Source organism: Heterocephalus glaber, unplaced genomic scaffold (assembly GCF_053883595.1).
Source record: "Heterocephalus glaber isolate CG9 unplaced genomic scaffold, H.glaber_assembly_v1.0 deba00001472, whole genome shotgun sequence".
NCBI lineage: Eukaryota > Metazoa > Chordata > Mammalia > Rodentia > Bathyergidae > Heterocephalus > Heterocephalus glaber.
In genome coordinates, this window is record NW_028258315.1 from 7,527,638 (window position 1) to 7,548,545 (window position 20,908).

The following is a 20,908-nucleotide window of genomic DNA, read 5'->3' on the forward strand; positions in this document are numbered from 1 at the left end:
AGACTTTGTGGCCTCTGCATGGACTCACAGGAAGCCCAGGAAACGGGAACCCTGCTCTGAGTGTGTCTCCTAGCCCAAGGATGGTGACCCTTTTAGAGCGATCAGTGAAGGCCAACAGCCAGCTGCAGTGTGCATGCCACCGGTTCGCCACCACTGTCCTGGGCCCTTGTCCTGTGCTCATCATTGTTTGCCTTTTCTTGCAGGCTGCTTCAGCTACAGGAGCAGATGAGGGCCCTTTACAAAGCCATCAGTGTGCCACGGGTGCGCAGGGCCAGCTCCAAGGGCGGCGGAGGGTACACCTGTCAGAGCGGCTCCGGCTGGGATGAGTTCACCAAGCGCCTCACCAGCGAGTGTTTGGGGTGGATGAGGCAGCAGCGGGTAAGCAGAGACCAGATGGGCAAGTGTGGGTCCTTGCACCCCAAACCCTTGAATCTGGGGGACACAGAGGGCGGTGGGGTCACAGCCCCCCTGTCCTGGTCACAGAGCTCTGGTCCCGGGGCAGCAATCACTGGCTGTTAGGTGCTGAATAATAACATCTTTGTTCCACTCTGGCGAGAACTGACCTCATACATGATCCGTACTTCCGTTTAAAATGTTCTCACCGGAGAGCTAGGAGCAGACCAGATCTTCTGGGACCTGGCGTCTGTGAGGTGTCAGCTGTCTCTCTGGCAAGCATCCCGTCTCCCGTGTGGGAGTGGAATGGAATAATGGCAGCAGAAGTATGAACTGGAGTTCCACGGAGTATTTTTCAATGCTAATTATTGTTTTGTTGTGTTAGGTGGTAATTATGCCCCATAATGAACAGGTGGCAGAAGGACTATGCCATAATCACGGAGATGGGAATTTTATAATGAAAACCGACTACTGGTGCACCATCCTTCTCTGGAGAAGAAGGTGGATGTGTTAGAATGACACCTTGCAGAGGGATCGGTATGCAGTGTGGTTGTGGTTGGAAGCAAGCTTGATGAGTTGTTGTTGAACCAACTTAGCCATGGTTCTAAAATTTCTTGGCCACTTTGATTTTTGACATCAGGTTTCACTTTGTTGCCCAGACTGGTCTTGACATCATGGACTCAAGCGATCCTCCCTCTCAGCCTCCTGATTAGCTGGGTCCACAGGCACGTGCTCCCATGTCCAGCTTTTTGAAATTTTTGAGTATGTTCTTTCCTAAGTAGTGAAGGCTTTTGCCACTAGACATTGATTGATTCATTCAGTTAACTTTTTCTCCCACTTATTTATATTTATTTATTTATGTATGTAAATATGTTTTTTGAGACAGTGTCTTGCTATGTAGTTCAGGCTGGCCTTGAACTCTCTATGTAGCCGAGGCGATCTTCCTGCCTCAGCCTCTTGAGTGCTGGAATTTCAGGCATGTGGCACCACCTCAGCTCCTTTTTTGTTTTGAGACAGGGTCTCACCATGTAGTTCAGGCTGGCCTCAAGGTCTAGGTGATCCTCCTGCCTCAGCCTCCTGAGTGCTGGGGTTGCAGGCGTGCACTACCATGCCCAGCTCAGGATCCTTACAGAAAGGGAAAGCAACCTTTGAATGCAAAGAATTATGAAATATCACAGCCCCTAGTATCTTCTAAATCAGTATCACAGCTGAATAAGACCAACAGCTGGTACTTTGTCATTTTCTGTATTCGTGTTGGGTGTGGCTTGGTAAGAAAACTCTAGCAAAGACTCAACATTTTTAAATTCAGAAAAAGGCATCATCACATGGACAGGTCCGTTGCACGTCCTTTTCTAACAGAGACCCCTTGATGGACAGTGCTTCTGAGATTGGGCAGTCGGCCCTCGTGACTTCCAGCAGACTAAGCGCTTTGATCCCTTGCTGCAGTTTGCCCTGCAGTTCCTCATGCGCAGTGTGGCCTGGCTTCTCCCTCCTCCCGGGAGACCCAGCCTGGCCCTGCTGATAAGCAGCGCAGTCAGGAGCAGCATGCAGCCCCCGTGCCAGGGTTTTGTCTTCACTCCCTGATTTGTGTTTCTGCTGATGGGCGAGACCGATACCACACACCTGGCGGGGCATCTCGCCGATGTCCCAGCGCACGCACCTGCTGCTTCTGTCTGAAAGCCAGGACGGCGCCAGGAGCCAAGGGCAGAGTCCCCGAACCCCGGGTTATCTGACTCTGCAGTGGTTCCCCTTCCTGAGGCCTCGCCGTGCTCGTGGCTGTTAACAATGTGCAGGCTGTTCTCGCCGCCATCCTTCCAGACCGGAATATTTGTCCCTGGCTTGTCCGACAGGTGGGGCAGGTGATGTGGGTATTTGCATGTGCTCCTGAGAGAAGGCTGAGCTGATGACCCTGCCCCGGGATAAAGCCTGTGGAACAGTGCAGTGTCCTGTGCTTTGTTTTTGGTGGTACTAGGGATTGGATTCCTGGCCTTCACACTGCACTGTGTCCACAGCCCTTTTTGGCATGCACCACTACACCTGGCTCATGTTTCTTTCTTTCTTTTCTTTTTGTTTTTTTGAGACAGGGTCTCACTATGTAGTTCAGGCTGGGCTTGAACTCACTCTGTAGCCCAGTCTGGCCTCAAACTGGTGGTGGTCCTCCTGCCTCAGCCTCCTGAGCACAGGGATTACAGGTGTGCACCATCATCACACCCGGCTCGTGACGTGATCTTAAGTGAAGTAAATTAGACACCCAAGTTTAAATATTGCATTGTTTCCCTTGTATGACAAACCCAAAGTGTAAATAAGGAGCAAAATAGAGGGTAGAGGGCCGGGGATTTAGCTCAGTGGTTTCACTGCCTGCTGCGCAAGCGCTAGGACCTGAGTTTGATCCCTGGTACTAAAAAAACAAAACAAATGGGAAGGTGAACAAGATGGGGGAGAGGAAGGGTAAGGGTAAGAAGGGAAAAGGGATAAGAAAAGAGAATTAAAGGGAAAAATGGAAACAGCTTTTGTAAATGGGGGAAGGGGAAGAAGGGTTGAAGGGAGGAGAGAGGAATGGAGAAAAAAAGAATTAAAATATATTATGCACAGGTACAAATTTCCCATGATGAACGGGATCATTGTGTATGGCAAACACATACTAAAAAGTAAGTAAATAAAAAAAATTCCAACATTAATTAAAGCTAAGACCTTGAGTTTAATAGCAACTTTTGTTTTTCTTTTTTTATCTTATTTTTATCTTTTTTATTAGTATATGCTTGCAATGCATAAAATGTTTTTCTTTTTTTCTGAAACAGTCTCATTATGTTGCCCAGGTTGCCCTTGAACTCCTAGTCTCAAGCGACCCTCCTGCCTCAGCCTCTTGAGTAGCTCTACATCTGTAGTCTTATCTGAAGCAGAGCCGGGCCTGTTCCCCTGGCACTTTGCCCCCGATGCTGTGAAGCACCAGTCAGTCGCAGACGAGGGACAGTCACAGGGGCCTCCCTTTCCCTTCCCCTCTGCAGGCCGAGATGGACATGGTGGCCTGGGGTGTGGACCTGGCCTCGGTGGAGCAGCACATCAACAGCCACAGGAGCCTGCACAATGCCATCGGGGACTACCGCTGGCAGCTGGACAAGATCAAAGCTGACCTGGTACTTTGCCGGGTTTCCGTTCAGTCTTCAGAGAGCACAGGGGAGGGTTTGTGATTACTCCATGCCAGGCAGTTTGGTCTGAAAGATGAGGCTGTTCTTCTTTCCTAAGAGCCTGGAAATTTCTGAAAATCCCAGGAAGGGGGAAGTGGAGTCAGACGGACCTACTAATGAGGCTGTTAACCCTCAGGGAGGAGTTGAACCAAAGGTCAGAGGTGTGTGCACACTTCCTGGTTGGCAGCTTGGGAATAAGCACCGAAGAGGGCTGTAAATCGCTGTTTCTGCAGAAAGCAGGACCTCACTTCTAGCGAGAAACTGTGACACTCCTATAGTCTGTGTGGTTGGTGCATACTTTCCTACACAGTAATGAAAATGTGTGTCTGGGCTGGCAGTATAGTTCAGTGGTAGAGCACTTGCCTGCTATGCATGAGCCCCTAGGTTTGAAACTCAGCACTGCAAAAAAAAAAGTATTTCTATTGAAGGAAATCATATTTGACCTTGACACCTGTCCTGTGCTGAGAAAAGTCAGACTTGAAGCTGGGTGGAGAAGGACAGTGTAGATACCAATCTGATCTTCCGTGCGTGGTTACTGTTATAAAGAATCCACTCATCAAAAATAGGCCTTTGAAACGAAAGTTAATTCCAGAGAACGGAGACTAAAATCAGGAGATTCTGGCAGCTGGCTGGGAAAAGCCCTTTATCACCTCTGACCCTGGGAAATAGCAGCAGCTGGCTGGGAGAGATTTCATCCCACAGTGGCTGGGCTAACACCAGCAGAGAGCTATCGGCAGCTCACAGGGAAAGGAATTAGGCTTCTGTGGTATTGAAGGGGCCAAGGAATCTGGGGTGCAACGTTTATGACTCGGATGCCCAGGACGGTCTGCTCAGGTGTGTGGACAATCACGGGCCTTCTCGGCGCCGGGGGTTGTGTACTTCCTTTGGAGTCCATCTGCCCTATTTACTGAGGAGCTGCTGCTGTTTGCGGAAAGCAGCCTGTTTGCTTTGCCCGGTTTGTTTAGGCCAGGCCTGACAGTCACCTCTCAGGTCTCTTTGAAATCACTTTTTCAGTTAGATCAAAGCTGCTCATCCTCACTTCTTCAACAACCTTTGGCCTTACTTTTGTTACTTGAGTACTCTACGTGATGGACCGTTCTCCCTCATTTCTCTGAGATCCTGGGACTCTCATGTCATGTTTTCAAAGTTTTGAAAAAAATTTGTGACCAGAGAGGCTTTTAAAAAAATTGTCCCCCTTCAGTACTGCAGAGTAAACCCAGGGCATTTGCACTGAGTTACTCCCCAGCTCTATTTTTTATTTTGAGGTGGGATCTTGCTAAGTTATGAATTCTGAATTTGAATTTGTGATCCTCCTGCCTCAGCCTCCCAGAGTGCTAGGATTACAGATGTGAACCAGGGAGCCTTTAAGTGAACAGTCAGGCTTTTACTCTGTATGGAAGGCACTACCAGGCCAGCCACAGGTTGCCTTCAAAGCACCCGGGATAAGCTCCCTGTGGGTAAAAGACTTCACAGAGCAGATACCTCTTTCTGCTGAGGGGCCTGAGGCCAGTATTTGACAGCAGGGAGGTGAAGAAGGGCCGCTCTTTCTACGGATCCGAGGGTCATTAAATCAGTCACCTGTTTTTGTCTTCTTCTAGCGCGAGAAATCTGCAATCTACCAGCTGGAGGAGGAATATGAAAACCTGCTGGTAAGTGGATTTATTTCTGAAGTGCTTGGAGTCACTGTTCCACTAAATTTGGTTCTGTGCATGCCAAGTGCTTCCTGGGCTGGACAGCCCTGCTCTGCGTTGCTGTTGCACCTAAGACCCTGGAGGTGGGCTTACTTATGTGCTCATAGATGCTGATTTTGTTGCTACTCCTGAGTTTCCTTTTGAAGCTTTAAAAGTTTTTTGTTTTTCTTTTTCTGAAAACAGTGCCTAGCACTGTTCAATTTTCAGATTAAGTGTTAAATAAATGACAGTTGTTAAATACTTGCAGTTAAAACAATAAAGCTTTGCCATTTCTAAGTTGGCTGCCTTTTGAAGCGCTACAGACGTTCTTCATTTAACTACCCAGTTACAGTGGTCATTAAATGAACTGGTCACTAAATGGAGAATTGTAAATAGTATGTACATTACAACATTCGGAGCAAAGACATGGTCAAAGGAAACTCCAACTTAATTTTGCTTTTATTTGCGAAAGTCTTTTATGCAGTACTATAATGTATAACAGAACATAAAACTATAGTACTGAATATACAATACAATCAGCAAAAATTACAGTACTGTATAAACAAGGGGTACTGAACCAAAAAAAAAAAAAACCAAACCCATTGAGGGTCAATAGACAAGATAAAAAAAAAAAAAAGATGAGTCAGATGAGTCATAAGTCCGAATGGCTGTTAAATGGGTAGGTTGTTAAACGGGCTAACTGTATTTCCTTGTTGGCAGTGATGACATAATGTGGCTATTGGTGACACACAATTTTCCTGTTGGGCCTTGGGGTGTAACAGACGCGCCATGAGTGGGGTGGGTCCGGAGAGGGTAGGCCGAGCTCGATTTAGATTTCTAAACGCCCCATTAAACCCAAACATCGTTAGGTACATCAAGGCCTTTCAGGGACTGGGGGTGCACTCAGGGGTAGAGAGCTTGCTTTCCATGGGTGAGGTCCTGGGTTCCATCCCTGGCACCACAATCAGTCAGTCAATCGGTCCATCAACCAGTCAGTCATTCCATCAACCTTAACCCAATAGAAGGATCCTTCAGGGTTAGGGTGCTTGAATCTAAAATTGCTGTCATTCATCACAGATTTGCATGGGTTCTTTTCCCATACCTCGTAGTCAGGGAATGCAGCAGGTGAATAGGCATTACCTGCTCTTAGAATTGTTTTGGTAAAAGGAACGGCGTGAGTTTTTTGCTTTTCCAGTGGTGGGGATCACACCAGGTCCTCACACACACGAGGCAGGAGCTCTAGCACTGAGGTCCACCCCAGCCTGGGAAAAGGCAGACAGAGGTTTACTTGTGGGTCTGCAGAGCACCTTTTACCTGCCTGTTTTACTCTAATGCTGCTGTCCACCTGGCCCTGCAGAAAACGTCCTTCGAGCGGATGGACCACCTGCGGCAGCTGCAGAACATCATCCAGGCCACTTCTCGGGAGATCATGTGGATCAATGACTGCGAGGAGGAGGAGCTGCTGTATGACTGGAGTGACAAGAACACCAACATCGCGCAGAAGCAGGAGGCCTTCTCTGTAAGCTGCCCCCGAGGTTGTGGGCACCTTGGAGGACTCTGAGGAGGGGCTGGGGGCCTTTCAGTAATGTCATCAGCCACTTGGACTTCAGCCTTGAAACACTATTCTGTTCTGAATGCTGCTCGATGATGCAAGAGGTGCAGTACATTGGTTTTTTACAGGGTCTCGCTCTGCTGCCCTGGCTGGCCTTGAACTCTTGGACTGTAGCAGTCCTGCCTCAGCCTCCTGAGTATCTGGAAGTATAAGCATAAGCTTCTGTACCCAGCTAAAAAACTGCCCTCCCCAATGCATTACCATTCCAGAAAACAGGTTCATTAGGTGAGAATTAGTTGATTCAGATGACCTAGAGTGTAGCAGCACTGAATGGCAGATTAAAACCAGGCAGGAAGAATCAGTACAGGTTGAGCATCCCTGATTCGAAAATGTGAAGTGCTCCAAAATCTGCCTGCTGAAATGATGCCATTCCATACCTGACCTCAAGACAGGTCGCTGTCAAAACACAGGTGCACCAAAAACATTACATAAAGCCGCCTTCAGACCGTGTGTGTGAAATGTACAAGAAACATAAATGAATCTTGTGTTTAAATTTGGATCTCATCGTGTATAAGCCAGTGTTCCAAAATCTGAAATTATCCAAAAGCCAAAATACATCTGTACCCGAGCATTTCAGACGAAGGCTGCTCGCTGGTATTCATGGCAGCTTTGTCACTACTGGACCAGCTGTGTCACCTGTCTGCCCTCAGCCACATGCTTTCTGATCCCAAGTACCTTTCCCAGCCTTAAAAAGAAAGCCATGTTTCGTGGGGAAAATATAACAATATTCTTTGACATTTTTCTATTTCCAAAATGTAGTTTTGAACTTAGCCTTCTCTAAGTGCTTGGGCATGCTGGAAGCCTGATGGTGACCTGGATTTTTCTTTTACAGATACGCATGAGCCAACTGGAAGTCAAGGAAAAAGAGCTGAATAAGCTTAAACAGGAGAGTGACCAGCTTGTCCTCAGTCAGCATCCAGCTTCAGACAAAATCGAGGTAGGCTTCCTGATGGAAAAGGCTTTTTATAAAGGAAGACTTTGTAGGTAGATGATCCATCTTCATCATAAGGCTGTGCCAATTTTATTTTCTATTTTGGGATTAATACTGTAGGCCAGGGGTTTGCAGACATTTCCTGGACAAACCAGATAATAAATATTTTAGATTTGGGGGTCATATTGATATATAGGGGGAAGAGATATAACTCCCAAACCTACTAGATATTCGAAACGCGAGTTCATGTTCTCTAAAATCAAAGAGTGAATTCTAGGAAAAACGGAGATTAAGAGTAGGAAAAATTTATTGGGAGAAAGACAGCTTCTGCCTAAGAGAGACAGAAGGGGGACCGGAAAGTGGGTTGCCCGCCCACCCCATCTTTCAGAGATGTTTTATACAGCAAAGCCCTGTGGTGAGGCGGGTACAAAGTGGGACAGAGCTGTAAGACCCAATGGAAATGTACAAGGTGGGCATGAGGCGGGACAAAACCACAACCAACCAATGAGATTACAAGTACAGTCACCCAGGTAATAGTTATTAAATGGCAGTCAAATGGGGGAGCAAGTCAAGTAGCAAGGGTACAAGGATTTTCAGTAAGGGGGGGTCAGGGATATTTCCTGGAGAGGCTGGGAGCCCTTGGCCCCTACCCAGGTGATTGATACCTGTTTAGAATATCAGTTACTGCTATTCATCCTACATGGGTGTGGTAGTTTCTCTTCTTTTACAATTTTGGCCTTCAGTGAATGTGTCTTCACTGTCCTCCATGTTGGCTCCTTGTGGGCTGGCCCTGTCTAACTCCCTACAAGATATCTAATTAATTTACCTATCTGGAATAATATAGTCTCTCTCAGTTCCTTAATTCTGCCCTGTATCACAAAAGTAACTGTAGGCAATATGTAAATGAATGTACATGGATGTGTTCCAATAAAACTTTATTTATAAATACAAGCAGTGGGCCATATATGGCCTGTGGGCTGTAGTTTGCTGACTTCTGTTTTTCTTTAGGCTGCGCTTAAGGCAGGCATTAGCTGTTAGCACTGGTATGGCCATGTTGGTTGTTAAATTGAAACTTCCATGGGAGTAGGTAAGAGCCACCATCTTAAGCCTCCCAAGATCTGGAACCTGTCTGGGAAAAGGGCTTGGTGTGGCAGAGGGACCCCACTCCCTCTCTGTCTCCGGTATTTGTTCTGACTGGTCAGTGGCTGCACCATTTGGGTAAGCTATATTGGGACTAATACAGTACTCCTAATGGTAACTATTTGTGCAAACTGATTTAAAATTCAGTTTCTCCCCATCAAGACTACTTTGGTGGGAGATTCTGTATTTCATTATTAGACAGGTCTACTTGACTGGGAATTAGATTAGAAGGTGTTTCATAGCTTTTATCAGGCTCACCCGTCCATCCAGGGACACATTCCGCTAGCTTCTGAGTGACTGAATTGGGGTCAGACAGCTGCCGTTTTCTTGTTCCAGGCATACATGGACACTCTCCAGACACAGTGGAGTTGGATTCTACAGATCACCAAATGCATTGATGTTCACCTCAAAGAAAATGCTGCCTACTTTCAGGTTTTTATTCCTAATTTCATTGTCTTTTAGTTCTTACTACCTTATCTTTGGAGTGTGTTTTAAAGGGTGCAAAAAACAATCTTGAAACTGTTGCATAAATCTTACTGGTTTTCAGTGTAGAGAAATATTTATAACCTGGGCACCAACCACTCAGTCTTTTGCAGTCACATATATAAATATTTTCTGCTGTAATCGTTTGCTTCAGCCACTTACCCAAGAGAGGCTTAGGGACAATAGTCCTTGAGACAGAACTGCTAAATGATTGTTAGCTTTCCAACACTATAACAAAACACCTGAGATAACTGACTTCTAGAGAGAAAAAGTTCATTTTGGCTCACAGTTTGGAGGGTCCAGTGCATGATGGATTGGCCCCATTACTCTGGGCTTGTGGGGAGGCTACACATCATAGGAGTTCATAGCTGAGCAAAAGCTACGTACTTCACTAGCCGGAAGCAAAGGGAGGAGGGAGGGACAGGGTCCTACAACCCTTTGAGGCCATGCCTCTAATGACCCAAGCACCTCCCACTAAGCCCCTCCTCCTGAAGGCCCCATGGCTCCCATAGGGCCACGTGGGACCAAGCCTTTACACATGGGTCCACAGGGGAAACTCAAGATCCAAAGTGTAGCAGTGACATTCTTTCCAAGTTACTTTTGTTGATGTGGGATCACTCTTATGCCTAACAGTTTTTTGAAGAGGCCCAGTCGACCGAAGCCTACCTGAAGGGCCTGCAGGACTCCATCCGGAAGAAGTACCCCTGTGACAAGAACATGCCCTTGCAGCACCTGCTGGAGCAGATCAAAGAGCTCGAGGTACATCTCAGGCCCAGGCTCCCTGCAGCCGTGCCGGGGGAGATGAGTCCACTGCCTGCCTCGGTGATGTCCTGAGCGCCCCCAGAGCCCTAGCCAGCGTTTGTGTGCTGAGCCTTTCAGTGACTTCTCACATTGCATTCCTTTGCATGCTCAGCTACTGTTTGTTGAATGACTTTTGCCTCCATACTGGGTCATTTGCTGAAAACAAACAAACCAAAACTATTTAAGATGACAACCCCCTTGAGAAAGCATACTTCAAGTTTTAGCAACATGGCCTTCCACAAGCAGGTTTTTCCTGCCCTCTTACTCCAAGGCCACGTAACTCCTGGAGAGCTTGTTATGGAAGCTTCTCCTGTTCCCTGCAGAGGAATCAGCTTGTTACAGCGAGTGCAACTATAACAATACTTAACTTGTAATGTAGCTACATCACTGTCCTTTTTCTGTCTCCTCTAAAACTTAGGGGAATGTTAAGGGATGATTTTGTTTGCAATTGCAGAAAGAACGAGAGAAAATCCTTGAATATAAGCGCCAGGTGCAGAACTTGGTAAACAAGTCCAAGAAGATTATACAGCTGAAACCTCGCAACCCAGACTACCGGAGCAATAAACCCATTATTCTCAGGGCGCTCTGTGACTACAAACAAGACCAGGTGTGTACTCAGCTCTTCAGGAGGACACAAAAGCTTTCTTTTTCTTTACATTCTGTTTTTGTCTGTCAAGACAGCAAACTTTTAATCTGGGTTTCAATAATCACCTTAGTCGCTTCTTTTATATATAAAGCAGCAACCCGCTGAAGGAATACAGCAGCTCTGTTCAGAGTCATCTGGTAGCTGTCAGTGATTGGGACAATAGTTTCTTCTTTTGTGTGTGTGCGCAGGTGATTGGATGCTGGGTCTCTGGCCATGCCACGCACATAACTCTATCATTGAGCTACACCCTGGGCCCAGAACAATTGGTATTTTGATAACTTGAAAAAAATTCTTTCTAAAGCCTGGTACCTCTTTTTTTTTCCTGGTACAAACAACTTGCTTATCTATGATCACTCTCATTTTAGTATGAGTATTCTTCTTTTTTTTTGTACCAGGGATTGAACTTGGGACCTTGTGCTTGAGAGGCAGGTGGCAGAACCACTGAGCTGAATTCCCAGGCCGACTCTCATTTTAAAATTTTGGACAAAGGACATGAAAAATGATGCCATTATGCTGCCTTTAAGGGAAATGTTATTGCTGGATGTGGTGGTAGATGCCTGTAATCTCAGCTACTTGGAAGGCTGAGGCAGGAGGACTATCAGTTTGAGGCCAGCATGGGCAACTTAGTAAGAGCTTGTCTCAAAATAAGAAATGAAAGGGGGTGCAGGTATAGCTCAGTGGTAGAGTGCTTCTGAGTTCAATCCCCGGTACTAGAATAAGTAAATATTTTTTAAAAAAGCGAATGTCATTGCAAATTTTGTTCAGTAATTGAACTCATCAATTCTGCAGGCTGTGGGGTAAATGCAAACATTTCAATAGAAACTTTATCAGCTATTTATATGATTCCCATCGCTCTATTTTCTTAGTTTAAAATTATGAAGGATTTAAGAAACTACAATGTGATTTGTTGGTCAGATAAACTTGTAAAACATTGGAGTCTAGTCTACCAGGTAGAATTTTTGTTGAAGTAAGAAACAAGTTGAAATGGAGATTGAAGTACATAGAAATCAAGCTTCTTGTGTTTTACTAGTTGAAAGAGTCATCATATTTGAAGTAGTCATGTTCTCTGTTTTGTGGTGCTGGGGATCAGGGCCTTGTGCATGGTAGGCAAGTGCCCCACCTCTGACCTACATCCTCAGCCTCTAAGTAACCATTTTAAGACGCTATATAGATACTGGAGTTAATTAATAAATGAAACAATTTAGATAGTTAATTTAGAAAATTTTTTTCCTGGAGACTAATACCAGATTTTTAAAAAATTTTATGAGCCAATAAGTGGGATGGGTCACGCCCTCATATAATTAAATTCTAATATATAAAATGTGAACACACAAAAATAGAAACACAGTGGGGTGGGGTTTTGCTATACCAAGGGATTTCTCGGGTAAGGGTGGATTCCCCAGGCTGTCTTTGAAAAGTCACTCCCCCCATGCCTTACAATGGAGCTCGCTTTATATATGCACTTTTTAGGCTTACGCATATTTAAAATGTCAGTATTGTTGGGTGAAGGGTGAAATACACCCAGATCATAACTTAGGCCCCTTGTCATGAAATTTAACCGTGCACTGAATAATCAGCTTCATTGATGTGGCAAGAATAAGAGCTCAACAATCTGCATGTTTGCATAGAAAAAAGACACATGCGCTCTTATGAATAAAGCTGAAACGCAGGTGTCTTAGTTACTTTTCTTGTTGCTGAGACAAAATACTTGATACCCAAAGGTAAAGGAAGAAAGGTTTATTTAGCTCACAGTTTGAGGGGTTTCAGTCCATAATTGGCTGGCAACAAGGCAGGGTGGAGAAAACTTCATGGCAGACAGAATGTAGCAAAGCATTAAGGAACGACCACAGCTCTTTCTAGCTGGTATCTTATCCAGGCTACTTAGGGCGGGCAGCACTCACACCCTTAATCCTAGTGCTCTTGAGCCTAGCACTGCACCATGAATCAATTCCAGCATCACACACTCTAGATGCAGTCACCTTTGAAAAGCCCCACCTATGACCGCATGAGGCTTTAGGGGGACATCTAGACACAGCCATAACATAAGGGCTGCTTGCCTTTCAGAAAATTGTGCACAAGGGGGACGAATGCATCCTGAAAGACAACAATGAACGCAGCAAGTGGTATGTGACGGGCCCAGGAGGCGTGGACATGCTGGTTCCTTCTGTGGGACTGATCATTCCTCCTCCAAATCCTCTGGCTGTGGACCTCTCTTGCAAGTACGTTGCTGGCGCTCCTGGCAGCCAGGGCACGAAGTGTGCACGGTGGGGAAGGAGGGCTTGTGCTCAAACAGGAAGCCTAGGTTAGCATCTTACCATAATCACCTTCCAGAAGAGCAGCCTCATGAAGGTCACCTTTACTTTGTCTTGGTGAGGAAACTCTGGTTACTTTGAGAGTGTTAAAAAGGAGTATGACAGTGCAGGAGGGGTGGAGTGAATAATATTTGCCTCTCACTTAGAAACTGTTGTTTTGAAGTTCTTTATTCTTAGTAAATCAGTTATTGCCTGTAGCCACAGATAGAAAATGCCTGGCACGCCAACATTTGCTCATCAGTAGGCAGAATGTTCATTTCACAGGTCATTCACAGCAGATTTTCTTAAACCTGTCGGTATAGACATCTTCGGCCACGAGGGGAACATAGTGGTGTGTAGGGCCCGGTCCTCATGGCAGGCTCCGGTTGTCATCAGCATCTCATGCGCCTGCCCTCCTATGTTAGACCTTTTCCATGGAAAACTTGCTGGCAAACAACACACAACAGAAAAATCATACTGCACATTTTCACCAAAAAGGATCTGAATGACCTATACTAATGTTGGATTGAAAATGAATTTTTTGGGGAACTAGATTAGTCTAAATCCATTGAAATATCGATAGTTTTAAAAATGACGCACATACCAGTTCCTCTGTAAGGGGCTGTTGGAGTTTTTTGTGCAGCTGTGTAAACATGTCCGGGTCTCTGACCTGGGCTGAAGAATGAGGCTGACTTTCCTCTGTGTCTCCCAGGATCGAGCAGTACTATGAAGCCATCCTGGCTCTGTGGAACCAGCTGTACATCAACTTGAAGAGTCTGGTGTCCTGGCACTACTGCATGATCGACATCGAGAAGATCAGGGCCATGACCATTGCCAAGGTATGTCCTCGGGCCTTGCGGGCTGCCTGGGGGAGTGCCGTGCCTTGCACTAAGCAGAAGCTGCCTTTCCATCTCCCAAGTGAAGACTCTCGGCTTCTCACAGAGACTCTGATCTATCCACTGTAGGATGGCGGAGGCAGGGAGTGTGGTCCAGTGGTAGAGTGCTTGCCTAGCATGTGCGAGGCCTGGGTTTGAATCCTAGTGCTGGGGAGAAAAACCCAAAGTACAGGAAGAATTAGCACGCGGCTGGTTATGAGACAAACAGAAACACTAATTGAAGTGATCTAGTAGACCAGAAGTCCTTATGGAACAGGCAGTGTGGCCTGTAATATTCCAGACCCTGTGCTCCTTAGACATCGTGGGAAAATAGGTCATAAACGACACAGAAGGAAAAGGCAGGATGGGAGTGGGCGAACACTGAAAGCATTTGTTGTCTAAAAACAGTGGTTTTAAATTGTGGTCTGAAGAATCCTAGCTGCCGGAGTGCATAAGGGGTGACTGGGTTAAGTGAGGAGAAGCACTCAGGATGGTAAAGTTTTGGGGTCCCCTGACCCCCTCTTCAGTTTGTAGTCAGAGCAGTTTGGCCGTGCTGTGCTTTATATTTGGGGCATTTGAATAATAGTTTGATTGAAGAAAAAAGTTCTGTAGGAAAAGAAAACACTGCTGTAGCTCTTGGGAACAATGACTAAAACCTCAAATACTTATGTTTTGGAGGATTGAACCCAGGGCCTTTACACTGCACTGCATCTCCAACCTTTTTTTATTTTGTAATTTTGAGATAGGGTCTCGCTAAGTTGCCCAGGCTGGGCCTGAACGTGGGATCCTCCTGCCCCAGCCTCCTGAGTGTTGGGATCACAGGCATGCAGCACCTCACCCAGCTCTCAAAGACCTTTTATGTCTCAAGGGGCCTATGACACACACTGCCTCCAGCCCCATCTAGAGAGAGGCATTGTTAAGCCAATACTTCTTGGTTGCACTGGCTGGGGGGAATCACAAATGGCCGATGGCTTCTCCTGAGTTCCTTTGCCTTGCTGGCTTCCAGCTGAAAACCATGCGACAAGAAGATTACATGAAGACCATATCTGACCTTGAGCTGCATTACCAAGAGTTCATCAGAAACAGTCAAGGGTCCGAGATGTTTGGTGACGATGACAAGCGGAAAATGCAGTCTCAGTTCACGGACGCCCAGAAGCATTATCAGACCCTGGTCATTCAGCTGCCTGGCCACCCGCAGCACCAGACAGGTCAGCCCGGATGTCTTATCTTTGTCTCTGTTTCTGTCTCCAACACCTATGTGAATCTAGAAAGAAAGTCATTTGTATGTAAAAGGAGTTACAGGACTATTTCTTTGAAAATTATTGTTTTAGTCTCTTATGTTGCTATTAAAAAAATACCTGCAACCGGGTAATTTGTAAAGAAAAGAGGTTAATTTAGCTAAACATTCTGTTGGCTGCTAAGGCCAAACGGCATTGCCTCTGGAGCCTTGGCTACCTCATAGCGTGGCGGACAAGCAGGAAGAGATGGCTGTGTGCAGAAAGGGCCAGGCTCGCTGCAGAGCAGTCACCCTGTTGAGAATCAATCCAGTGTCTAGAGACTTGAGTCCCCTCCCAAGTGAGGGGCACTAATCCTCTCTGAGAGCAGTGCCCCATAATCGAATCGTCTCCTGCTAGGTCCCCCACCTACATAGTGGACTGACCTTCTAGCACATGAATCTCTGGGGATAAGCCCTATCCAAGCCACACCAGATATACATCAGAAATCAGGAAGCAGGTGTACTTTTTATGCAGTATGGATGCTTTCTGAGGCCTCGAATCTGACCAGTGAGAAACTCTCTGATTTTTGGGTCTTTATTTTTACAGTAACCAAAACGGAAATCACTCATGTTGGTTCCTGCCAAGACGTCAACCCTAATAAAATGATTGAGACCAACAGAGAAAATGACAAGCAAGAGACGTGGCTGTTGATGGAGCTCCAGAAGGTTCGCAGGCAGATTGAGCACTGCGAGGGCAGGATGACCCTCAAGAACCTCCTGCTGACGGACCAGCCGTCTACGCACCACATCACAGTGAAAATCAACGAGCTCAAGGTAGTACCCATCTGCACTGTGCTGGATCGCGTGTGTATCTTTTATAGTTCTCTGCAAACGAGTAATAACCTCCTGCGTCACATGTTTATAGGCAAGTACATAAAAGAAACAGCTAAATCAGTAGAATAGATAAAGAGACCAGAAACACATCCAAAAATACTTGGGCAAGGGGTATTTTACAAATTTTGGCAGTTTGTTTGAAAGTTCTGTCTTATCCACAAACAAGCGTATACATAGACAAAATAATAATCCCTTCCTTACACCTTACAATAAAGACTCTTCAAGGGCAACAGTGATCATAAGAATCATGCAGCTCCAATGCAGAGTACAAATCACTGTCTGAACACAGTTCACCAAAACTGTGGTTTATACACACGGTGGAACACAAAGGAATATCATTCAGCCTTTAAAAAAAATGTCTGGAAATTGCAACAGTATGAATGAACCTGGAGGACATTAAGCCGGGCACAGAAAGATAAGTAATGCATAATCTCAGTTATATGTAGAATCTAAAGAAAGAGTCAAAACTCACAGAAATAGAAATAGAACAATGGTTACCAAGGATGGGACTGGGAAGGAAGTGGGAGATGTAGGTCAGGAAGGTACAAACTTGTAGTTTTCTTTGATAAGTTTTGACATCTAATATGTAGCAATGGGACTATATGTAATAATATTGGGTATTTTGAAAATTCACTAAGAGTACATTTTAGGTGCTTTTACATACACAGACAAACACAAAAGTAACTGGGAGGTGATGAATTATTAATTTGCTTACCTGGAGTAATCATTTCACATATGTATATCAAAGCAGCATATTGCGTACCTTAAGTACATACAGTAAAAATAATCAAAAGAGCTTTCCTTCTTTTTTGACAGAGTGTACAGAATGATTCACAGGCACTTGCTGAAGTGCTCAACCAGCTTAAAGACGTGCTGGCTAACTTCAGAGGTTCTGAAAAATACTGCTATTTACAGAACGAGGTATTTGGACTATTTCAGAAACTGGAAAATATCAATGGTGTTACAGATGGCTACTTAAACAGGTAAGCACAGCTAATACCAATCAAAGGTATTTTGCTTTTCCCAAGCTTCATTCTGGCCAGATTTCACTTGCCATATGTGTTTGGCTTATCAGAGCATTGCCTTGTGAAATCTTTTTTTTTTTTTTTAACTAGATGTCTTTATATTCTTGGGTTGGTGAAAGCGTCCTCAAGCCTAGGGTATTAATTCTACTGCTCTGAAATCTTAGAGCTACTCTCATGTTTCTTAGAACTACAAGTAATGTGTACTCTAGGCCCATGATTGAGCAAAAAAATTACTGTTCCCACAGCTTATAAAATAAGCAAGATGTATTTTATCTGCTTTGACGTCATTCTTTTTCATAAATGGTACCAAGAGCCACAAGTTCACCTTGTAATCGTGTTCCCAGCGATTTTGTCTGCTTCTCTTGGTCTTTCCAGCTTGTTCACGGTGCGAGCGCTCCTCCAGGCCATCCTGCAAACAGAAGACATGCTGAAGGTTTACGAAGCCAGGCTCACTGAGGAGGAGACTGTTTGCCTGGACCTGGATAAAGTGGAAGCTTACCGCTGCGGACTGAAGGTAACTCAAGTGGATATGACAGAAAGTGCAGTAGGACTCACCTCCCAGTTACAGAACCTCACGAAGTTTCAAGAGTGGGCTTTTTTGCTGTTGTTGTTGATAACTTTTTGAAGACAATTTGTTTTCAGATAGAGATACACAGAGAAACTGACACGATGGTAGAGTCCATATACCCTGCACCTAGTTTCTCCTGTTAGTAACATCTTACATTTGCATGGTGCATTTGTTACAGTTAGTGAGTCAGTGTTGATGTATCAGTGTGAACTGAAGCCCACAGTGTACTTCACTCCAATTTCCCACCAGGTTTGCTGAGTTTCTACGACCACTGACCTTTGAGGCCGCATGTGGTTGACACGTGTCATCCCTGAAACTGTTTCCCAATGTGCTAGGGATACTGAGAACTCTATGAGAAAGTAATTTTTGGTAGGATTGGTTTGGAAGATGCTTAAACTGATTTCTTTACAATGGGATACCTTAGAACCTTTAATATGTTTATAGGCATTAGAATTATTCAGGAATGGTATGTGATATTCAGCATTTATTTCTCAAACTTACTAACACATTGAATCCTTATTTATTTATTTATCTATTTATCTATTTATTTATTTATTTTTTGGTACCAGGGATCAAAGTCAGGACCTATGCTTGCAAGGCAGGTGTAGTGCCACTGAGCTAAATCCCCGGCCCTTTGAATGCTTTTTGAACTGGGTACCACAGGGAATTAGATCACTGGAACAAATATTGAAAAATTGTAATTCAGTAAATATACTTTTCTGGATTATCACTAACAATATGAGTGCTCTGAAGAGTTTTATAAACATTTTTTCCTCCTCAATCTGAGGATTGGACCCAGAGCCTCGTGCATAACAAGTATGTGTTCTACCACTGAACTACATCCCTGAACCCCCAATTTTTTAAATTTAGTGACATGCAGTATTGCATGTAGTGGGAAAAGAGAATGATTTGTGCTCACTTTTTCTTTTTCTTTTTTTTTGACTCTTGCAGAAAATAAAAAATGACTTGAATTTGAAGAAGTCACTGCTGGCCACCATGAAGGCAGAACTGCAGAAAGCCCAGCAGATCCACTGTCAGACCTCGCAGCAGTATCCGCTTTATGACCTGGACCTGGGCAAGTTCAATGACAAAGTCATCCAGCTGACGGACCGCTGGCAGAAAATAGATAAACAGATAGATTATAGGTGAGTCAGCTCCTTCACCACTTTTTCCCCATTTGGCGGTTCAAGGGGTCAATGAAGTAGTCACTGTTAAAAAACAATGACTTTGACCAGTGGAAGTGTTCACTATAGAAAAAAATCATTTTGTGTGGAAGTTAAGGCTAATTGTGCTCCTTTCTTGGACTGCCTGTAGCAGCTTTGTGATGGGATGGCTTTGTCCCAGTAGCCTTCTAGGGTCTTAGAGAAACAGCAGAAGCCATTTAATCTGCCCTATAAGCTTTTGTTATGACTGTTGGAAGAAGCTGCTTTGAGTGTGTGTTCTCCAGAAATTTGGGGAAATTAAACCTTATGCAAAAGAAATGCCTTAGTGTAACTGAAGCCACATCACTGGGGCAAGGAGAAAGATTTATTTGCAAACCAAAGATGATGGATGGGCCTTTTGTCCTCAAAGTGCCATCTTAGGGAACTCAGGTGCAAAGGGCATTTATAGGGAGGGGAGCGGGGAGCAGGGGAGAGTGGACAGAAGGCTGTGTGCTGAGTGGGCTCTCATCATCTAGGGTCTGTGCTTTCTTTTCTCTTCTACCAGATTGTCCTTCAGATGGAACCTTCTTGGGAATAGATCTCCTAGGCCAGTCCTGTACTTCCTTAGATAAACACATTATTTCCCTTCAGGTTAAACATTATTCCACTTTTGATGAAAGAATAAGATTCTTAAATCCTTGGTCCACACCTAGATGTTATCTGGAGATGTCAGCTTTCCTGAGTTCTGTGACACTAAATAAAAGTTACTGATTAGTAAACTTTATGACTGGTGTTTTTTTAGATCCTTTCCCCAGGAGCAGCTAAGATAATTATAATCGCTGTAGACACAAAGGACTCTTTCCCCAGAGAACACGCAAGAGATGGGAAAAGGCAGCAGTTTAACCTGTTTGAAGTCTTCAGTCAGAGGTGTCACATGGCCTGCAAAATGAGTGATCCTTCAAGTCAACTAAAAACAAACGAAGCTGGAGGGTTTATTTAGGTTTTCCCTACGTTACATGACTATTCAGTGCAAATGAAAAGGTCTGAATCGCCTCGCTTCTAGTCCATTTTACTAGTAGTGCTTTTTAAAAATATGAAGATATAATAAACATATCATACAGTTCACTCATTTATACAGTTCAGTAGATTTCAATGTATTCAGAGTTGTACAACCGTCACTACAACCTGAGTGCTTTTTTTCTTGTTGTTTTGGGGTTTTTTTGCGGTACTGGAGGTGGGGGGGTGGAATGCAGGGCTCTGCCTGGAGGCTTACCACGGAGCCACGCCCAGCCCTACAATCTGAGCTTTGAACATTTTCATCACCCCAAAGTGAAATCTCATCCTCCCCAATGATAGCCACTGGTTACCTCCCGACTGCCCAGCCCTTGGCAGCGGGCATTTGCTTTCTGTCTTTTTGTGGATTTACCTACTCTGGGCCTTCCGTATAAATGGAGCCATAAGACTGTGTGACCTTTTGCGACTGGCTTACTTCATGTAGCACAGTGCTTCCAGGGTTCATGCAGACTGTGTCATGTTTTAGCACTTCATGTCTTTTTCTTTCTTTGGCTAGGTAGTATTCATTCCCTTGACTGTGCCACATTTCCATAAGCTTTTCATTAGTTGATGGCTATTTGGATTATTTCTGATTTTTAGATCTGATGAAACTGCTATGAACATACATGTGTGTTTGTGTGGGCACGTGTAAACACCAAGCAAAATTGCTGGTCATCTCAGTATGTTACCTGTTTTGGGAACCAATAATAGTGTTTCAATACTTTTATTATATCTGTTTTCCCTAGGTTATGGGACCTGGAGAAACAAATTAAGCAGCTGAGGAATTATCGTGATAACTATCAGAATTTCTGTAAGTGGCTGTATGATGCCAAGCGTCGCCAGGATTCCTTAGAGTCCATGAAGTTTGGAGACTCCAACACAGTTATGCGGTTTCTGAATGAGCAGAAGGTATAAGCCAGCTTGTCATTCCATTGCTGTTTTGTGATTAGTTGGTTGTAAACTCTGGTCTTCAAAGCAGCAGG

The 20,908-nt window shown here is 44.8% G+C and overlaps 1 protein-coding gene across 2 annotated transcripts in view; it reads left to right on the forward strand.

The window, feature by feature from the left end:
• Dsp (desmoplakin) overlaps positions 1–20,908 on the forward strand; it is a 47,366-nt gene that overhangs the window by 16,012 nt on the left and 10,446 nt on the right. For both annotated transcript variants that reach the window (XM_004847722.3, XM_004847724.3), the window contains exons 4-19: positions 204–378; positions 3,399–3,527; positions 5,177–5,227; positions 6,606–6,767; positions 7,693–7,797; positions 9,268–9,363; positions 10,048–10,173; positions 10,670–10,822; positions 12,926–13,080; positions 13,865–13,991; positions 15,034–15,235; positions 15,851–16,077; positions 16,954–17,120; positions 17,538–17,676; positions 18,682–18,875; positions 20,672–20,834. In XM_004847722.3, coding sequence (XP_004847779.2) covers positions 204–378; positions 3,399–3,527; positions 5,177–5,227; positions 6,606–6,767; positions 7,693–7,797; positions 9,268–9,363; positions 10,048–10,173; positions 10,670–10,822; positions 12,926–13,080; positions 13,865–13,991; positions 15,034–15,235; positions 15,851–16,077; positions 16,954–17,120; positions 17,538–17,676; positions 18,682–18,875; positions 20,672–20,834 — 2,371 coding nt within the window. The remainder of the gene's footprint in view (positions 1–203; positions 379–3,398; positions 3,528–5,176; positions 5,228–6,605; positions 6,768–7,692; positions 7,798–9,267; positions 9,364–10,047; positions 10,174–10,669; positions 10,823–12,925; positions 13,081–13,864; positions 13,992–15,033; positions 15,236–15,850; positions 16,078–16,953; positions 17,121–17,537; positions 17,677–18,681; positions 18,876–20,671; positions 20,835–20,908) is intronic.